The following is an 18,651-nucleotide window of genomic DNA, read 5'->3' on the forward strand; positions in this document are numbered from 1 at the left end:
GCTGTAATCCTTATAGGAACAGACTGCCACATCTTTCTCCCAGGGAGGGCTGGTCGGGTAGAGCCACCGACCTTTAGGTTAGCAGCAGAGCAATTAACCATTGCACCAACAGGGCTGCTTTTCAGGACTTAACTCAGGCCAATTAAATCAGTATCTCTGGGGGTGGGGCCCAGGCATCAGTAAACGGCCTTTCCACCAAGTGTGGTCCCTGGGAGTTTGTTAAAAATGGAAATCTCAGGCCCCACCCCCCACCCTAGACCTACTGAACCCCGCTATCATTTAACCAAGGGCCACGGGTGACTTGTGTGCCCATTGATGCATGGGACCCCACTCTGTGGCCTAGTAAATGGCCCTGTCAACCACTGTTCATGGACGGTTACTTTCTGCTCAGAAAGGCAAGAGCAGAGGAGAAGGAAGGTCTGAAATCAATGTTTTTCTTAAAAAAAACAAAAAACAAGGTCAGATAAATGAGGGCCTAATTTGAGCCCACGAGAAACTTTTGTAGATTTTCCTGATTACAAACCCCATCTGAAATCGTGCTGTGATAAAAACCTACAATAGCCACCAGTGTGTGAGCGAGGGAGCTAAGAGATGGAAGGAAACTGGCCCTTGGGTTTGAATGCTCAGTTTTAGGAAATCTTCCAAAAAATCCTACTCATTGACACACCATTCCACTTTTCCAAAATAAATGATATACACGTCCATCTATTCATTGCAGACACTTAAAATACTGTTTATCTTTACACCTTATTCTCTCTGAATTCTCTACTTCAGTGCTGCTGTGCTGATTTATTGCTAAACACTTAGTATAAGCAGTTAGAGTAGTGACGAAGTCTACCTTGAGATTTTTAGGTGGCTTGAAGTTGAAGAACGTGGTCAGTTTATTTTGAGAAGCGTTAAGTTCTAGAAGATAAGGCATACAACTCACACAACACAAATCTGGTGGGGAGGAGAAAAAAGAAACATAGGCTAAGGTAAGCCAATAAAACAAAAACTAGGCAAAGTCATTAAAAACAGCATGGATTACATCAGAACATCCTTTAATTAGGTCAGATGCAAGCACATTTTAGTTATTCCAGATGAGTGAAATGAATAAAAACAGGAGTATGTGAAATACATTAAAAAAAGAAAAAGTACAGAAAACTCTCCTTGAACCAAAAGCTTAACTTTCTTCCCAGGGCGTCCCCACTGCTTTTCTCGAGATCGCTCAAGTAGCAAATGGCTGAGGCCACCTGCATGTCCCAGCTCACGTCAAATGCTTCAAAAAGTACCAGCCTCAGAGGAAAGGATGAGAAACTAGAGTCTCAGCTAATCCTCCTGATAATTAGCTCCGAAATAATGGAATTATGTCTTTTCAGGAAGGCTGGAAATACCATCATTAGAGAACTCTCTTTGTGGTGAATTAAATGTTGTTTTAATTTGACTTAATCCTAAATCTCATTAATGATTTGAAGTGATTGAAATCGTTGCTATTATTTTGCTTTGAGTCTGGATTGGTTCAAAAATACATCTGAGTTTCGCGTTTTATCCCGAGAAAATATTCTGAAACGTGAATACTAAGAAAAGGATTATTGAGCTAAGAAAGGCTGTTCTGAATGACAGTACAGAATGAACATGACCGTTGTGAAATATTATTTTGCTTCCCTCTGCCACCCCACAGCAGGCGTACTTCGGACAGCAGTATGAATTAGGAGAAGGATCTGGAAGTTGCATTACGGGATTACGGCTGGCTCTACCAGTAACTTGGTGCTCCACCTCAAGAGGATAGTATAATAATCACAACGTCTTCCTCTCTCTTTTTGCTCTAGATGAGAGACCAGCTATCACAGTCCCTCAGAGAGTGGCGCCCAGCGGGAGAACGGGGCCTCCACACCTTCACCAGGTGGCCAGGCAAAGCCGGACCAGGAGAAGAAAGGAAGGTTAGACTTGCCCTGGAGTAGGACGGGGAGGTTCAGACAATGTGAAGGCCTCCCTGCATCCTTCCCTCAAGGGTCTCTGAAAGTAGAAACTCACCACCAATTTCTACTTCATTTCCCCAGACTAAACTATACTCTCTGCCCTCATCATGGTGGTCCCATGTGTGTCAGGGTAGAACTGTGCTCCACAGGGTTTTCAGTGGCTGATTTTTCAAGAAGTGATCTCCAGGCCTTTCTTCCAAGGCACTTGTGGGTGAGCTTGAACTTTCCATTGAGCAGCCAAGTGTGTTTGCATCACCCAGGGGCGCCATATCCTTCTTTGTTGTTGTTGTTAGTTGCCCTTCAGTCAATTCTGACTCATGGCGACCCCAAGTGTTTCAGAGTAGAACTGTGCTCCATAGGGCTTTGAAGGCTGTGACCTTTTGGAAGCTGACTGCAAAGGCTGTCTTCTGAGGCACCTGTGGGTGGCTTTGAACCACCAACCTTTCGGTTAGTACCACAACCAAAAAACCAAACCCAGTGCCGTCGAGTCGATTCCGACTCATAGCGACCCTATAGGACAGAGTAGAACTGCCGAATAGAGTTTCCAAGGAGCGTCTGGCAGGTTCGAACTGGTTAGCAGCTGTAGCACTTAACCACTACACCACCAGGGTTTCCTAGTGCAAAACCTTGCGCGCCTCCCAGGGACTCCTACACTCTTCTTTATTAGATGTAAATAATTCTAGGAGCGGCTGTACGCTGTCGTTATTAATACCTTGATGGGAATTAATGAGGGAGTGAAGAAGTCGGACAAAAGCAAGGCCAAGGAGAACCTGAAACGGCTTTACAATCTTTGTCTATTTGTCTGCTCTGAGCTCAGCTAGAGTGTCCGCTGGTAGTGGCTGGGGCTGGCCATTCTGTGGGCAGATAAGTACGGTACCGTGGAGCTCTGTCTTGTAGGAGCCAGGGCTTAGACACAAAGAGACGAGGAGTGCGTTTCACACTTTGTAGATAGCCAACATTTTTGAGGCACTCTGACTGGAAAAAATCTGTGGACCAGGAGGCTCGGCTTCTGATTTAGAGGAGCCATGCTTCTTATGCGTTCCTTACTCAGCAGTGACCGCGGTGCCCACCAGATGGCAGGAGCGCTTCGTGTCGTGTCTGCAGCAGTCGCTCTCAAAGGGCAGTCCAAGGCCAGCACCATTAACCTCACTACTGTAAACCTATTCGAAATGCAAGTTCTCAGGCCCCAGCCCGGACTTACTGAATCAGAAGCTCTAAGGGCAGGGGCTAGCAATCTGTGTTTTAACATGCCCTCCAGGTGAGTCTTTTTTTTTTTTTTTTTTTTGTGCTTTAGATGAAGGTTTACAGAGCCTTTAGTTTCTCGTTAAAAAATCAGTACGCATATGGTTTTGTGATATTGGTTGCCAACAACACGACATGTCAACACTCTCCTGTCTCAAACTTGGGTTCCCCATTACCAGCTTTCCTGTCCCCTCCTGCCTTCTCGCTCTTACCCCTTGGTCGGTGTGCCCATTTAGTCTTGTTTTGTTTTATGGGCCTGTCTAATCTTCAGGAGTGACTTCAGTATTGAGTTAAAAGGGTGCCCAGGAGCCATACACTCAAAGTTTCTCCAGTCGCTGTCAGACTAGTAAGCCTGGTCTTTGTGTGTGTGTGTCTGTGTCTGTGTCTGTATGTGTCTGTGTGTGCGTCTGTGTGTGTGTGTCTGTGTGTCTGTGTGAGTTTAAATTTGTTCTATATTTTACTCTAGCTCTGTCTGGGGCCCACTATTATGATCCCTGCCAGAGCAGTCAGTGGTAATAGCCAGGCACCACCTAGCTGTACTGGACTCAGTCTGTTGGAGGCTGTGGTAACTGTGGTCCGTTAGACCTTTGGACTTTAATCTTTCCCTTGTGTCTTTGGTTTTCTTCATTCTCCCTCGCTCTAGAAGGGGTGAGACCAGCAGAGTATCTTAGGTGACCCCTCACAAGCTTTTAAGACCCCAGATGCTACTCGCCAAAGCAGAATGTAGAAGATTTTCTTTATAGACTGTTATGCCAGTTGATCTAGATGTTCCCGGAGACCATGGTCCCCAGCCCTCAGCCCAGTAATTTGGTCCCTTGGGGAGTTTGGATGCGTCTATGGAGCTTCTATGACTTTGCCTTGGTCAGGTTGTGCTGACTTCCCCAGTATTGTGTACTGTCTTACTCTTCACCGAAGTTACCACTTATCTATTGTCTAGTTAGTGTTTTTCCCTCCCGCCTCTCCCTCCTCCAGGTGATTCTGATGCAAGTTGAAGTCTGGTTTACGTCAGAACACAGGCTGTCATCACAAAAAGAAAAACACGGAGTACCTTACACACAGTAGGCTCTCAAACACTGGATGAACTAATGAAATGGGCCATAAAATGTCTAAGAAGACCGGTCTGACTGAAAAAGAAAGAATCGCAGCTGTGGACTTCCTGCTCGAGTAGCAAGGTACTAAGCCAAATCTCTTTTCTCTTTCTCTAGAACTACCAGTTGCCGGTTGCCAAGACTCACGGCAACCCTATGTGTATCAGAGTAGAACTGTGCGCCGTAGGGTTTTCAGAGGCTGATTTTTCAGAAGGAGATCGCCAGGCCTTTCTTCTGAGGCACCTCTGGGTGGACTCTACCTGACCACCTTTTGGTCAGCTGCTGAGTGAGTTTGCACCAGCCGGGGTTCCCAGCACTGTGCAATGCTAAAGGCTTCCACCACTCTGTACCTCCTTATCCAGTAACGGAGAGCAACCTTGAGGTGTGTTGCGGGAGGCGCCCAGAGAGCACCTACGGGCAGCACTAAAAAAGTCATCCTGATGTTGTATCTGGGATTTGCTTTAAAATAACCCTGGGGAAGGGGAGGGAGGAGGGTAGAGATGAAGAAAGATTACCCGCAGGCTGGTGACTGCTGAAGCTAAGTGACCAGCTCATTACGCTATTCTCTTTACCCGAGCACATATTTGTAACTTCCCGTAATAAAGTTTTATAAAAGCAGAGACCAAAGTAAAAGTCTTTCAAAACTGATAGCGTTTTAAGAATTAAAATGTGCTAGAATGTGTCTTAATCACCGAAGCAAGTAGATTTTAATTATTGGAGTCGTATGATAGAAAACAAAATCAGAAAATGCAACAGAAAAGACCATATCTCCAACATTTGTCAACAACAAAAGACAAGGAGAGAAGCAGAGAAAGATTATTGTGAAGAAAGCAGGTCAGAAATAATGACTTACTTCCTCTCCTCGAAATCTGAAGAAAAAATGATGCACCGTTAGCTTCAAACAAGTTCAGAAAATCAGGACCGAGGATCGAGCTTTGAAGAAAATGTGACAACTGTAGGACTAATTACAGTAAATGCAAACAGCTGTCATCACAAATCTATACAACCACAACGGTGGCGTTAGAATTGAAAGAATCAACTAGACAGAGAAAGACAAAAGAAGGGAAAAAAATAATTTGGGGATCCCTGGTGCTCGAATAAGGAGAAGTAGCTAGCCAGGATTAAAATGTAGGTACAAAAGGAAAAAAAAAAAAACACTAAAGGGGGATAAAAAAGGACTAATTCATCTGTGCTAAATAACAAATTAAAAAAAAAACAAACAAAAAGAACAAACCAGTCAAGTCAATTCTGACTCACGGAGACCCCATGTGTGCAGAGTAGAACTACTCCACAGGGTTTTCATGGCTGTGACCTTTCGGAAGCAGATCGCCAGGCCCTTGTTCTGAGGCACCTCTGGATGGGTTCAAATCGCCAACCTTTCAGTTAGTAGCCCAGTGTTTAACCATTTGCACTGCCCAAATACTCCTTAAACAGCTAATAGAAGTAGTGAAAAGAGGAGAGAACCATTAAACCGCCAGCAAGCACTGAGGAAATAACCATCAGTCTCTTAAATGGAGAAATAAATACCCCATCTGACACTCTTAAATATCACTGAATACATCTCACCCATCTCATAATATCGCATATTTGCAAACATGTGCCTTTCTCTTTATTCATCAGTCATTGCTGCCTTTTTTCATGAAAAGCAGAGGCGTCATATGTAAACTGATTCACATCGTCGCATCAAGTTTTTTGGTATTAAAACTATCTTACGTGATGCAAAGTTTAAATTTTGAAGTAATTCCGTGATCCCTCAATTTACTAGCGATTACGTACCTTCAATTTTATTTACCGAAAGATCCAACTTCTGTAGGTGAACGTATCCACAGAGAATGCTGATGTCAATTAAATCACACCCCTGAGAGAACAAAAGGGAAGACTTTAATACTGCTTTAACGGGTACTTCTCCACCTTCTTTGTAACTTCCAGAAATTAGTAGTTGACAGAAAGAAACTCAGAAATTCTTCTGAAAGCAGAGTAGAAGCAAGAAGACAGAATCTTAAGTCTTCTACTAAAAGGAACTCAAAACAGACTACAAACGCCATCAAAAAATGTTCCTCTGAAGAAAATAACAGCTTAGCAAATTAATGTTGTTAACAAATACGAATACTCATAGCAAATTAAAGCCATGTTCGTGAGACTCTTACAGAAGAATTTTACATTATATTATATATACCCACCCAGTGTATATATATATATTATATATATAGCAATAAAGCCTTTATCTAGTAGAAGAAAAGAAAAAGCAAATGCCTAGATTTTAAATTAAGTTTTAGAGCATTCTCACGTAATCCTGAGACCATTAACAACAGTGTTAACTTTCAAAGCTCTTTCACAATAATCTCCTTTGATCAAACAAACCTGTGAGATCAGTAGGGCAGATCATTTCCAATTTAGAGATGAGGAATATGAAGGGCACACAGCAAGTTAACAATGGAGGGAATCCAACTCAGAATCCAAGTCTCCTGAATCCTTGTCCAAAATTCTTACCAAGAAATCCTGCTTCTAGCCAATTTCAAGGAAACCCTGGTGGCATAGTGGTTAAGAGCTACAGCTGCTAACCAAAAGGTCAGCAGTTCGAATCCACCAGGCACTCCTTGGAAGCTATATGGGGCAGTTCTATTCTGTCCTATAGGGTCGCTGTGAGTCAGAATCAAAGACGTGGTCAAACCCATGTGAAATTGCTCACCACAGATTAGTAAGTAAAGGCAATTAAGCCCGTGCATACCTTGCTCAGTGCAAAATGGTGCATACGGTGTTTACTGGTTAATCCGCCCCTGACGCCCGGGAACAAGGGCTCACATTACTGCTTTACGTTGCAAAGGCCAGCCAATGAAGAGTCATCACAACCAAGTTCTCAAGTATAACAATGGAGGTGGTGGTGTTATTAGTTGGCTATTGAGTCGATTCCGACTCATGGTGACCCCATGTGTGCAGAATAGAACTGCTCCATACGGTTTTCACACCTGAGACCTTTTGAAGGCCAAACACCAGAACTGTCTTCCAAGGCACCTCTGGGTGGGTTTGAACCACCAACCTTTCAGTTAATAGTTGAACTCCTAACCATGATAAAATTGTTTAATGAAGGCCACTAGGACAATCATAAACACCAGGAGCAAGGCATTGTGCTTGGCCTGATAAGAAACGTGATGATGAAATGGACCTATATTTTGTCCTTAGGAAACTTAGGACTTCGGTAGAAGAGAAGATATGTACGCATGTAAAAAAGAGAAAGTAAAAAATAATGCATAACATAAGTAAGATATAAGGAAAAAAATCACCAAACCAGGCAGCCCTAAGAGAGTATATTCAGTGAGATAGGTCAATATGACAAAGTAATTCAACAAGGAATATCTCAAATGCAAGGTCAGTGGCAAAATAAATTAAGCTTTGGCCCATCTAGCTGAAATAAGATTTAAAAGATTGCTTTTTCTGTAGATCGATTGGAGGCATGGCACCACGCGTACATAAGCAGAATACTGATTGAAAGGGACTGTGTGGGGTGTGTTGGCTGTTGGGATTTTATACCATTCTGATGCTTACCTAGCGCAATGCACACAGGGAAATCTCTACATGTTATAGCTGAGTCACTCATAAAACGTTATAAAGTGAAAATAGCAAAAGATTAGAGCCTTAATATGCTGTCCTCCAAGGACAAGCGTAGAACCAGCATGGGTGAAAAGAGCTTAATATTTCTTGGTTGGTTTCCTAATTCAGACCCAGGTCAGTACAGCTTTGCAGTGAATTTCACTCCCTGGGCGGTGAAAACAGCTAACTGGTCGGCTTCTAGCTGAAAGGTTGGTGGTTCGAACCCACCAAGAGGCACCTCAGAAGACAGGCCTGGAGATCTGCTTCTGAAAGGTCACAGCCTTGGAAAGCCTAGGGGGCAGTTCTCTGCACACAAGGCACCATGAGTCACAATCCACTCCATCACAACTAACGACAACAGCAAACTTATGGCGCTAGAGCTAAATTTCAACGTGCTTTTTACCGATGTATCTGCATTTATTCTGTGGGTCTCCAAGTAATATTTAACTCTCTACAATAAAAAGAAACAGAGAGTGTTCAATTATTTTTCTAGGACTATAGAGAATCAAGATGAGGGAAGACGGGGAAGTACACGGAAAATTCTGCTCTTGCAACTTCTCTTATGTTAAAAATCAGAGGCGTGAGTCTGTGCTGCTACGGCTAGTATGCAAATCTTGAAAACTGGTGAATAACGATAGGTTGTTTTCCTTTAATAAGAGGTAGCTTCTGGAAAATGAGATGTAGCTCACAGCTATTTATTTCTTGATATACTTATAGGGAAAAAAGTCAATATCAAAATACTTTGTTCTCTTGGATTCAGATATAAATTTTAGGCCTTCTTGCACTGATCAGAGACAAAACTCTTAAAGAGCTTTTGATTGCTTTTATAGAATCAAATACAACCTTCTGGAAAGAAAGAATTGATTACTATAATACAGACCACTTAAGATGAAGAAAAAAGAGTGTGGAGGGAATCAAAACAAAAGAATTTGGGGACCGATTACTGGATTGGCCAGGGCTCTTTGAAATTCAACATTTTACATAAATAACTCTTATCACTCATTTCCATCAAATTTAAGGCTCTGAGATTTGAGGCATCATAAAAGCTACACACACCAGAGCAAATGGATATGGCCCAGCCAGTGTCAAGACATTGCCAGCCCGATGGCCATTTTGTCATACTCACTGATAACGTTAGATTGAGGTAGACCTGCCCGGTCCCACAGCCAGAGCGGCCCAGTTTGCATAGTGCCTCGGCCACCATCTCCTCTCTCAGGACGCCATCAAATTCCTCCTGCAAAAAAAAAAGGGGAGTAAAAAAAGAAAGGACTTCATTAGAAAAGAAGCAACCCACCTAGTCCAATCCAACACTTAGTATATTACTTACTCAGTAGCTGAACCCTTATGGCAACTAACGACAACACTACCAGCCCCAAAGAAAATTCTGCCTTGAGGACACATAAGTATTATGTATAATTAAATAAATATCTATAGAATCAATGTTTTTATTGACACTGAATTTTCAGGTAGTCACTTGCGTTAGGTATTCAAACTTGACCAAACATAGCAGCGGTAGAAACACTGGTGTTAGCAGTAATAGCTACAGTTGATTGAGTGCTTCTTCATTCCAGGCATGGAAGCTCTTGAGGAATCAACTCATTTAACCCTACACTCTCAGGTAAATACCATTATCTCCACTTTACAAATGGAGACACTAAGGTTTAGCAAGGTTAACTTGCTTGAAACCACACAGTCCAGTGTGTGGCAGAGCTGGAATACCAACCCAACTTTGTCTGACTTCAAGGCAATTCTCCTACCCACTTACACTTGACTGCTTGCCCATACCCCAAAGAATGACTACATCAAACTGAGGCAATTGTTTTTCTAATTCTGGTATTCTTAACGGAGAAAACAAATCCTGAGTTCACTTTCTATCAGCTAGTTTTGTTGGATTCATGTAATTTATAAGATTTGTTAAAAGGGTGATTGTTGTTTCCACAGGAGAAATGCCCTTTCTCCAAGAATGACAGACAGAAGACATGACAGGTGGGTCAGTGCTACATCTATGCTGCCTTCAACTCCAAAATGCCCAACATATTAACATTGACACAAAATAGAGCAATTGTGTCAATCACTCCAATATAACCAAACATGACTAGCATAGGGACTTCAACTGTAAACAAAAACAAAAATATTTTTCAGGTCTTCTACATTAATTTAGGAACTAACAATGCATCTCAGGCTGTTGGTACTAAGGGCACAAGCATGTAGACCTATGTAATTGTCAAGATTTTCTTTGCACAAAAACATCCAGTAAGCCAGGGAAGCATATTGCTTAGAAAGAAGGAACATGGGTTTTGGAGTTGGGCAGGCCTGACCTGAGCCCCAGCTCTGTCCTTTGGTTGGGCAACTTTAGGGAAGTCAAGTTTTCTCTGAGCCCCTGTGAGGCACACAGCCTCAGAGCCCAACTCTTCCAGGAGACACCTGCTCTGGCTTATCCTACACTGAGCAGAATAAGTTACACATTCTCCTGAAATTGTCCTTGACAAGATGACCAGTTTTAGCAGGTTTTCTATGCCATCTTAACACTTCATGTGACCTATTAGCTTATTAAGTGCAAAATGCATATAAGCATCCCACCTCTGAGTGGAGACTTAACATGTTAATAAAAGAAAATGGACCTCTTCCTCCATCCTGGCAAATCAAACCCTTGTCTGAAGAAAATGCCTAGTCACCCCCAAGCTCTGAGAGCCTGTGTAAAGATCAATTCTGAATATTCATGACAAATTTACATTTCCTCGTCTGCTCTCTGTAAAAGCCCCCCTCCCCCAAGATGCCTGTGAGCAGTTTTGGAGGCAGCAGCCTTGGTTGCTCCTTTCCTTGCACAACAAAATAAGGTGCCTTTCTTCTCTCCCATCTCGGCCTCTTGTTTATTGGCTGTAACAAGTCATGCCGAACAGAACCTAGGGTTTCCATCTGGCAACATCAGGAATGTTGTTACCTCTTTCAATGTTCTGGGAAGGATGAAAAAAGTAATGCATCTAAAGCTCAGCACCAGTGTCTGGAACATATACATGTTCCCAACAAATGACAGTTGTGACCACTAATTGATGAACTCAGAAATCACACATTTCAATGTTCCAGTCATCCATACCAATCAACCTGTTGCTTTCACGAAATGGGAGAAAGACATTTATTGCTCTAAATGAAGGTCTAGTTTCTCATATAGGGCCTGGGGAAAAATAGAGGTAGAGGAGTGTTACGTTCCCTCCAAAACATTTCTACCTAGACCTATGAAGCTCACCTCCTGTTACATAAATAAGCCAAAGATCGCCTGTGTCTTGGCCCAAGGTTCTTTATTCCTTTGTAGCAAGCTAAGGCCCATTAGCCCAAAAAGTCTGCTAGCACCAAACTCAAATTACAGAGATCCAATTGTTTTAAAAAATAGCCCAGCTGATATTTGACAAAGGACCACTGTCAGTCAATTGGGGAAATGATAGTCTTTTTAACAAATGGTGCTGGCATAACTGGATATCCATTTGCAAAAGAATGAAACAGGACCCATACCTCATACCATGCACAAAAACTAACTCCAAGTGGATCAAAGACCTAAACATAAAGACTAAAACGATAAAGATCATGGAAGAAAAAATAGGGACAACCCTAGGAGCCCTAATACAGGGCATAAACAGAATACAAAACATTACCAAAAATGATGAAGAGAAACCAGATAACTGGGAGCTCCTAAAAATCAAACACCTATGCTCATCTAAAGACTTCACCAAAAGAGTAAAAAGACCACCTACAGACTGGGAAAGAATATACAGCTATGACATCTCCGACCAGTGCCTGATCTCTAAAATCTGCATGATTGTGTCAAAACTCAACCACAAAAAGACAAACAACCCAATCAAGAAGTGGGCAAAGGATATGAACACACATTTCACTAAAGAAGATATTCAGGCAGCCAACAGACACATGAGAAAATGCTCCCGATCATTAGCCATTAGAGAAATGCAAATTAAAACTACGATGAGATTCCATCTCACACCAACTAGACTGGCATTAATCCAAAAAACACAAAATAATAAATGTTGGAGAGGCTGCGGAGAGATTGGAACTCTCATACACTGCTGGTGGGATTGTAAAATGGTACAACCACTTTGGAAATCCATCTGGCGTTATCTTAAACAGTTAGAAATAGAACTACCATACAACCCAGAAATCCCACTCCTCGGAATATACCCTAGAGATACAAGAGCCTTCACACAAACAGATATATGCACACCCATGTTTATTGCAGCTCTGCTTACAATAGCAAAAAGCGGGAAGCAACCAAGGTGTCCGTCAACGGATGAATGGGTAAATAAATTGCGGTATATTCACACAATGGAATACTACGCATCGATAAAGAACAGTGATGAATCTCTGAAACATTTCACAACATGGAGGAATCTGGAAGGCATTATGCTGAGTGAAATGAGTCAGAGGCAAAAGGACAAATACTGTATAAGACCTCTATTATAAGATCTTGAGAAATAGTATAAACTGAGAAGAACACATACTTTTGTGGTTACAAAGGGGGGAGGGAGGGAGGGAGGGAGAGGATTTTTTATTGATCAATCAGTAGATAAGAACTGCTTTGGGTGAAGGGAAAGACAACACTCAATACAAGGAAGGTCAGTCTAATTGGACTGGACTAAAAGCAAAGAGGTTTCCGGGATAAAATGAAAGCTTCAAAGGTCAGCGGAGCAGGGGCTGGGGTCTGGGGAACATGGTTTGAGGGGACTTCTAAGTCAATGGGCAAAACAATTCTATTATGAAAACATTCTGCATCCCACTTTGAAATGTGGCGTCTGGGGTCCTAAATGCCAACAAGCGGCCATCTAAGATACATCAATTGGTCTCAACCCACCTGGAGCAAAGGCAAAGGAAGAACACCAAGGTCACACGACAACTAAGAACCCAAGAGACAGAAAGGGCCACATGAACCAGAGACCTACATTATCCTGAGACCAGAAGAACTAGTTGGTGCCCGGCCACAATCGATGTCTGCCCTGTCAGGGAGCACAACAGACAACTCCTGAGGGAGCAGGAGACCAATGGGATACAGACCCCAAATTCTCATGAAAAGACCATACTTAATGGTATGACTGCGACTAGAGGAATCCCGGAGACAATGCTCCCCAGACCTTCTGATGGCACAGGACAGGAACCATCCCCGAAGACAACTCATCAGGCATGAAAAGGACTGGTCAGTGGGGGGGAGAGAGATGCTGATGAAGAGTGAGCTAATTAAATCAGGTGGACACTGGAGAGTGTGTTGGCAACTCTTGACTGGAGGGGGGATGGGAAGATAGAGAAAGAGGGAAGACGGCAAAATTGGCACGAAACTAGAGACTGAAAGGGCTGACTCAATAGGGGGAGAGCAAGTGGGAGAAGGGAGTAAGATGTATGTAAACTTACATGTGACAGACTGATTGGAATGGTAAATGTTCACTTGAAGCTTAATAAAAATTAATTAAAAAAAAAATTGCCCATATAAGCAGATTCTCTAGCCACCTAAAGCCTGCCTGCTTTACACACTCTGCAAAACTGCTCCCAACATCTGTGAGTCCCAGGGAAGAGGTTATAAGGATCCCAAGATGCTACTGCCCTTGGAGCACTCTGGGCCAGATTCCCCCCTCTTTGCTGTAGAAGGACATCACCAAGGTCTAGGTAAGTCCCCAGCTCCTCTTGCCTCTTCCTTGGGGTGTTCATGCCCACTTCTCTTTGTGGTGGCTCCCTACACCACTTGCCTCTGAAAGATCACCTGCTGTGGGGGACCACCCCTTGCGTTCAGCTGTCAATGCGTGAGCTTGTTGTACAACATTGCTATCTTCTGGTCATGTCTTTTCCTTGGATCAGCCCTGAATTCCCTTAAACTCGCTATACCTCCTACCCTCCACCCTGGAAATATGGAGACATGGCATCATTACTTATAGTGGGTGGATGCCCATTCTTCAACATAGGCATAGACAAGGAGATGGCCACAAGGTCAGCATTTTCCCAGAACTCCAAGGCTAGACTCCCCACAGCAAATACCTCACACCTCCCTTGAGGTTCCTACCACATGGTAGTATCATCCTCTTCTGCTTCAGGTCTCTGTTCATTTTCAAACATCCACAAGTCTGCCCTTACCTTTGTGGGTTCAGAATCCACATGGGTCACCATCCAACACACTTACTCCCAGTGCTTGCACACACACATCTCTACTTTCTTGACTCCAGACACCTTAAACTTGACGTCCACCCAACTAACTTTAGCCACCCACTCCCATGGCCATGCTCTATACCTAGTCATCATATTAATTCAGGTCTTCTATATTACTTCAGGAACAAACAATATTGCTCAGGCTGTTGGTACTGAGGGCAAAAGCACGTAGACCTATGTTATTGTCAAGAGTCACTTCTCTACCCTAGAAACGTCAGACCCCAGGACTCCATTCTCTGATCCCACAATCTCCTGTCCTTCAAGCTTTCCAACTCCTACTAAACTTGTCCTTTGGTAACATAAAATCTCCACTCTGAGCAACAGAGGAAAAAGGAGAGGCAGCAATAGGAGGAGGAAATGAAATGTGTGGTTAATTGCTTCCATGAACAACTGCCTCCTTTGAACTGAAACCAGAACTGGATGGTATCCAGCTACCATTACTGAATGTTTTATCATAGATTCTATAAAAGAATCCTGATCAAAAAGGGGGAAAATGTGGAACAGAATTTCAAATTCTGTTGGAATCCAGACTTTCTAGAACCATTAAGGCTAGATTAACTCCTGGAACTATTGCCCTGAGATAATCTTTAAACCCTAAACCTAGACCCCAAAATAATCTGCTTAAGTCTTCTTAAAACTGATCAACAGTTTAGCTTAATTAGTAAAGAATGCCTGCCTTGACCATTGTGCTCTTTTAAAGAACTATTTATGAGGAATCAAAATGACAACAGCAACTTGAAAGATTAGATAGGAAGCTTAGGGTGCAGTGAGGGTATTTTAATGGGGGGGGGCAACAATTCAGGAAAGGAGGGTGAGAATGGTTGCACAACTTGAAGAATGTAATCAATGTCACTAAATTATACATGTAGAAATTGTTGAATTGGTGTATGTTCTGTGCTGTACATATTTTCAACAACAAAAAATAAAATAACTTCTTAAAAAAAAAAAATCTCCAGTCTGTTCCTCCTTTCTTTTCTCAGAGTCTGTCCCCTCCTGACTATTCTTCCACCCTATTGGCTATCCCATGGCAATTTCAATTTGTCCCTACTCTCAAGTCTCTGTCCCCTTATCGCCTTATTGTAACTACCCCATACATGCTCAAACCTGAATCACTTGTACAATCAGCCACTGCCTTGAGGCAGGGACTGTGTCATGTTCATCATTCATTTGGGGGAAACCTTTGTAGAATGTCAAGTACATGTCTGCCAATACGTAGGCTCAGTGGACGGAAGTATGAGTAGGATATGGTGCCTATCCAGACATTTAGAGTTCAGTCTGGATGACAGACAAGTACACAAGAAAGTTTTGGAATTTGATAAATGTTAAAATAGAGATACTGATTATAGGTAGGGCACCTGTCGTATGTCAGTTCTGGGCTCAGGTAGAAGGTTAGCAAAGCCTTCCTGAGAAGAGAGCAATTAAGCCACGACCCAAAGTTGTAAGTTATTCTGGCAAAGATGGAAAATGGGGGCAAGGGCAGAGAAGAGGGTTGAGCAGGGTGATGCAGGCTAAAGGACCAACGTGTACAAAATCCAGAAAGCAAAGGAGAGCATGGCCCAATGAAGGAACTACGAAGAGTTCAAAATGGCTGAAGCATAAAGTGGCAACAGGGAAAAGTGTCTAGTATATGCTAGGTACTCAAACATGGGTTGAATGAATGAATGAACCTATTCCTACCCCTGAGCTGCTGAGTGGGCTGGAAAAGAACCCAAGCCATGCATCCTGGTGCCACTCAAGCCGACTTCTGGCTGGGTCTTAGTGCTGGGTGAGAGTCTCCTGTTCTTTCTCAGCTCCCTTTTGACCATTGTTGGCTAGTCCAGGGAAACCCTGGTGGCTTAGTGGTTAAATGCTATGGCTGCTAACCAAGAGATGGGTAGTTCATATCTGCCAGGCGCTCCTTGGAAACTCTATGGGGCAGTTCTACTCTGTCCTATAGGGTCGCTATGAGTAGGAATCAACTCGATAGCAGTGGGTTTGGTTTTTTTTTTTTTTGGTTTGGCTAGTCCAGATCTTCCTCACATTCCTCAAACTGTCCCATGCTCACTCACAGCAGATTCCATTCTCTTCTCCTTCAGAGGCAAAACAGAAACCAACACCACCCCCTCAACATCCTGCAGCTGTCCTACGGCCTCTTACTCCAGTCTGAGGAAGGCTGCCCCTTCTCCATCCTCAGAGTCCCACTCCCTCTGTTTCCTTAAGGACCTTGCTAAGGGATCATCAGTTTTGACCTCTTTTACCTGTGTTTTCAACCTGTCACTCTCCACTGGCTCCTTCTCCAGGCTATACCAGTATCTGAGTCTCTTCTGTCCTAAAAAGGCTCTCTTCCGTTCTGCGTGTTCCTTTAGCTATCACTACCCCAGCCCACCCTACACTACAGCGTCCCTTAATAACCAAGCTTTTCCAGAGTTGTTTTGTTTATTTTTATCCCTCAGTTCCCCCTTCCTCACCTCAAATTCACTCTTCAACTCACTTCAGTTAGGTTTCTGCCTCTACCACATCACAAAAACCACAAGGGCCCAGGTCTCCAATGACTCAAATAGACAAAGCTAATGAGCACATCTCAGGACTCTTCTTACTTAACCCATCCCCATGTTCTTGAAACTCTTTCTTCCTTGGCTTCCCTATCATAGAGCTCTTCTGTTCTCTAAATATTCCTTCCCAGTATCCTTGCCTGATTCCTCTTCATCTGCCTGCCACTTAAATCTGTAACCCTCAGGGTTCTCTGTTTTCCTCTTCTATCCTATCCTTTCCTCTTCCTGGTTGGTCTTCCAGACTCCAATCCTGACGATTCCCAGATCTCCTACCCTAAGCCCCCTCCTCTGATTTCTGGATGCATATGATCCATATATCCAACTCCTTACTGCACAGTTCCATCTATGCCTGTTTCCTATTATAGTGAATAGTCTTAACATCCCCCAAGACCATGCCATTGACTTAACAGTCATCCTAGACTTCTAACATTCAACTAGTAACTTGTCCTGTCTTAAATATTTCAAATATACTTCTATCTCTAGCTTCCTTCTCATTCCCACTGTCTAATTCTAACTTACCTCCCCCTCTTAGATATTGCTAGAGTTTCCTCTAGTCTTACTATCTTCTAATTGGATCCCACTTACCACCAAGGCAGTTCTCCACCACTTAGAAACTCAAAGTCACAGTCCATACAACAGCCCAGAGCCCTCTACTATCCAGTTACAGTCCATACAACAGCCCAGAGCCCTCTACTATCCAGTTCTGACCTTGCTGTCTTCTGCTCTCACCTATAACTCATCAGTAGGATGAGTTACCTGTCCACATACCACCTCTCCACCTAGACAAGAGTCTGTTCTTCTGTAAAATCTTCCACAATCCCGGAAGCCCAGTTGTCACCTGTACACATCTCTGTATATGATCCTTCAGATGCCTAATTGCTATGATTTGCACACAATCCTGTCTCACCTTGAGTGCAGGGACCATGCATGTCCTCAGTCATGCTATCATCTTCTTCCCTCATAATTATCACTATTATCTATTACATCTGTAATTCTCTGAGAGCCTGCTCTGTATCAGACGCTATATTAAGAACTTTAACATAGAGTTTTTCATGAAAATTGATGCTCACAGCACTCCATGAGTACGCATTATTACCCACATTAAGTGATCAGCAAAGAGCGGTTTTGATGCATCAACCTTTAGACCCAGGCACTTCTGCACAATATACTCAAAGAGTACTTCTCACCTGGCGATCATTCAGTGAATGTTTGTTCAACGAAAGCTAAATTGATTAAATTACATTACGGGGCCGTAGTTAGTGGATGAACCAAAAACCAAACCCATTGCCCTCAGGTCAATTCCGACTCACAGCAATCCTATACACATGTAAATTTTAATTATTTTTACTAGTAACAATATAGTATATTATTCTAAGCACTTTATATCTAGCATCTCATTTAATTCTCACAACTCTCCCATGAGAGCTATTATAATGCCCATATTACAGGTGAAACATCCTGAGGTGAACTCACTCACTCAAGATCTCACAACTCACGAGACGCTAAACCGAGACTCAAACGTGTATCTTTGATTCCAAAGCTGATGCTCTTAACAACTGGTGTGCACTGGCTAGCTCAAATTCCTGAGGGCTTCTGAGACTTGAGACTAATTGCATCATAAGCAAACACTGAGCACTGTTACTATAGCATTACCAGTCTTAATCCATTGAAGATATGGAAAATAAATGACTGAAGATGAAAGGGCAAATGTTTCCTTTTAAAACTTTTTTTTCCAGTTTATTCAGCTTATTAAATGTACGTGATACTATAAAAAGCCAAAAGAGAACATGAGAAAACAAAATAAATATTTAGAACTTCAATTGGAGAAATAAGGACTTTTCCCACATGGTCCTACGACCCAAAAAGAAAGAACCAGTTCAAGTCAATACCTTCTATGGGTTGCTAATGGCATACTGAAGACAGATTAACGAGGGTACTAATGCGCCCCACAGGCGAAGAACACCCGTTCATTAGAATAATAGAGTAACTGGTGATTCATTTGTGAATTCCTCTGGGTTGGAAGTTGGTGGAAACCATACAAACATCTCCAAG

General features: G+C 42.7%; 1 protein-coding gene across 1 annotated transcript in view; it reads right to left on the minus strand.

Moving 5' to 3' along the window:
- The window catches only part of LRGUK (leucine rich repeats and guanylate kinase domain containing), a 133,646-nt gene that overhangs the window by 112,486 nt on the left and 2,509 nt on the right, over positions 1-18,651 (minus strand). The window contains exons 2-4 of the mRNA XM_049894621.1: positions 9,003-9,110; positions 6,065-6,146; positions 839-939 (exon numbers count right to left, since the gene is read on the minus strand). Coding sequence (XP_049750578.1) covers positions 839-939; positions 6,065-6,146; positions 9,003-9,110 — 291 coding nt within the window. The remainder of the gene's footprint in view (positions 1-838; positions 940-6,064; positions 6,147-9,002; positions 9,111-18,651) is intronic.

This window comes from Elephas maximus, chromosome 8 (assembly GCF_024166365.1).
Source record: "Elephas maximus indicus isolate mEleMax1 chromosome 8, mEleMax1 primary haplotype, whole genome shotgun sequence".
NCBI classification, from domain to species: Eukaryota; Metazoa; Chordata; class Mammalia; order Proboscidea; family Elephantidae; genus Elephas; species Elephas maximus.